Source organism: Coffea arabica, chromosome 4c, assembly GCF_036785885.1.
Source record: "Coffea arabica cultivar ET-39 chromosome 4c, Coffea Arabica ET-39 HiFi, whole genome shotgun sequence".
Classification (NCBI taxonomy): Eukaryota; Viridiplantae; Streptophyta; class Magnoliopsida; order Gentianales; family Rubiaceae; genus Coffea; species Coffea arabica.
In genome coordinates, this window is record NC_092316.1 from 49852201 (window position 1) to 49854386 (window position 2186).

Here is a 2186-nt window from a genome sequence, read left to right on the forward strand (position 1 = left end):
GTATAGTGAAAATTTGTGTCATTTGCTCTTACAACATTCAATTGCGTCACAATTTGAACACTACATTGCCGTATAATTTCTGTATTGAATATATTCATGAACCCTCGTGAACGATAAGTTCCACTAGGCCTTGTGAAAATTCTGTGGATGAGAATTTCATCATTCTTTTGTCACCCCCCACTTGCACAGTGTGCTCAGCAGCACATCAAGCCATTTTTGTTACCCATTTTGACTTAATATAATTGTCATCATGCCCTCCACTTAAAGTCAAAAAGCCCAATTTCCCTCACACAACAGTTGTTCAAATCTTCACATGCAAAAAGGAAAAGGAAAAGGAAAAGATATGTGAAGATCATCAAAACCGCGTTGTGCAAATATAAGCCCTCCACAAGATTTTTGTGTTTGTTGCTATTACACCTTTTGACTTGTGGTGATTTGACTGCCTCAACCAAACATCACCATACAAAACACATAGACCATCATCGTATATATTGCTCATTTGTCCACAATCAGAATGTATAAAATGAAGCACCACTAAGCTTTATTATTACCCCAACCAAGAAAACATACAGAAAAATTGGGATAAAGGAAAGAGTTTCGTCTGGAAATGGCAGGCAGTTTTCTTCTTCGCTTACTAGTGCTTCTTCTTTGTGTTTCTCAGCTCATCTGCTTCATGAATGCTGTACCTGTTACTAGTAAGTAATCGTACTTGTTTTTCTTAACTTGTTTCTGGCTTTAAATTCATTCAGTTTTGTTCTTTCTCCTCATTATACAGCTAAAACTCAGCTACACAAAATTGTTGATTTCAGGATTAACGAGTTTGCAGCATAAATTTCAAGGTTTTGATCAAGTCTCAGAATATAACAACATGGTAACTTTATTTTCATGCTTTTTCAATCTGTTGATAATTTGTAAGAAAAGTATGATCGTATGTGCAAAAGCATCTACTATCTTATTGGACTCCCTGTCTTAGAGTCCACCTTTTTCCCATACCATACGAGCCAAAACCTAAATAAAATACCTGAACTAAATACAGTGAAGTTTACTTGTGTTGCATACTTGGGTTCTTTTCTTTTTCTGCTTTTTTTTTTTTTTTGATATTATATACTCGGCATTTATGAAGCCTAGAGAAAAAGATTTGGGAAGTTTATTTGCATTCATTCTTTTGTTTTTTGTTTTTTTGTTTTTTTTTTGGATGTTCTAGATAGTACTCTGGGATTGACACAGTTTTTCTCTTGAATTACTCAGGAAATTGTAGAAAAGAACAGCTTGAATTTGGAGACGATCGGCAGGAGTAGAATGGATCTTGAGCTGAATGATTATCCTGGATCTGGGGCCAATAATCGCCATACACCGAGGCCACAAAATTAGGGAGATGCTCCAAGATTTCTATTAGAAAAAGTTGGCATCATTGAAGAGTCCGCGGGCAATCCCTTTCTAGGCAACCAGAACCAGTGAAAGCAGAGTGAACAGCTCTGATTGCTAGATATATATTATCGTTATCATTAGTGTTTAGCAAAGTTGTGACCTGTAGTATGATTTTCTCCCCAGCTATGGTAACAGCACATAATCGTAGGTAGATTAGGATATGTTCTTTTTACTCAAAACTAGGAAATGAGGGGTGATGTTAGAATTTAGAAGTGTGAATTTTGAGTGTATCCAGGTGGGAATAAAAAGCAGGAGAATAGATATATGTCTTATGTTTAGTCTAATGATATTAATACTTGACAACTTTACTTCTCGACTCTTTCTCATGTTTCATAGTGTACATACCATACTTTTGGGCTTTTATATTTCTTTTCGGCCAGGCAGAATGGAGGAGTCAGTGTTTGATTAATCCATCCCCACTGCATAGGCCTTGAAACAGAGTTGAAGTTGCATTTTGTTCATCTAATGTAACATAATTTCGTTTGCATTCTGGAGTTTCTCATTATTAAAGTATTCTTATTCTAGAATTTTCAAACACTTTTTACAATTGCCTTTTTATCTCATAAGAATATTTATATTTAAAAAAAAGTGCTGCAATATAATTTTTAAAAGCACCCCAAGAACAACTGGCCAAATAAAACTATTTAAAAAAAAGTGGAAATAGAAATGGTATGCTCCACTTTAATAGTTTTGGATCTTTAATTTTGATTTTGCTAATGGTATGGGCCGCCAAACACTTGATTAATAGATGTACACTT

General features: G+C 34.8%; 1 protein-coding gene across 1 annotated transcript; it reads left to right on the top strand.

Annotated features, from left to right (window-relative positions):
- Positions 1–308: 308 nt before the first annotated feature.
- Positions 309–1736, top strand: LOC113742889 (uncharacterized). The gene is made up of 3 exons (XM_027270902.2): positions 309–695; positions 810–871; positions 1249–1736. The coding sequence occupies exons 1-3, from the start codon at positions 608–610 to the stop codon at positions 1369–1371; spliced, it is 273 nt and encodes a 90-aa protein (XP_027126703.2). The 5' UTR covers positions 309–607; the 3' UTR covers positions 1372–1736.
- The last annotated feature ends 450 nt before the right edge of the window (positions 1737–2186 follow it).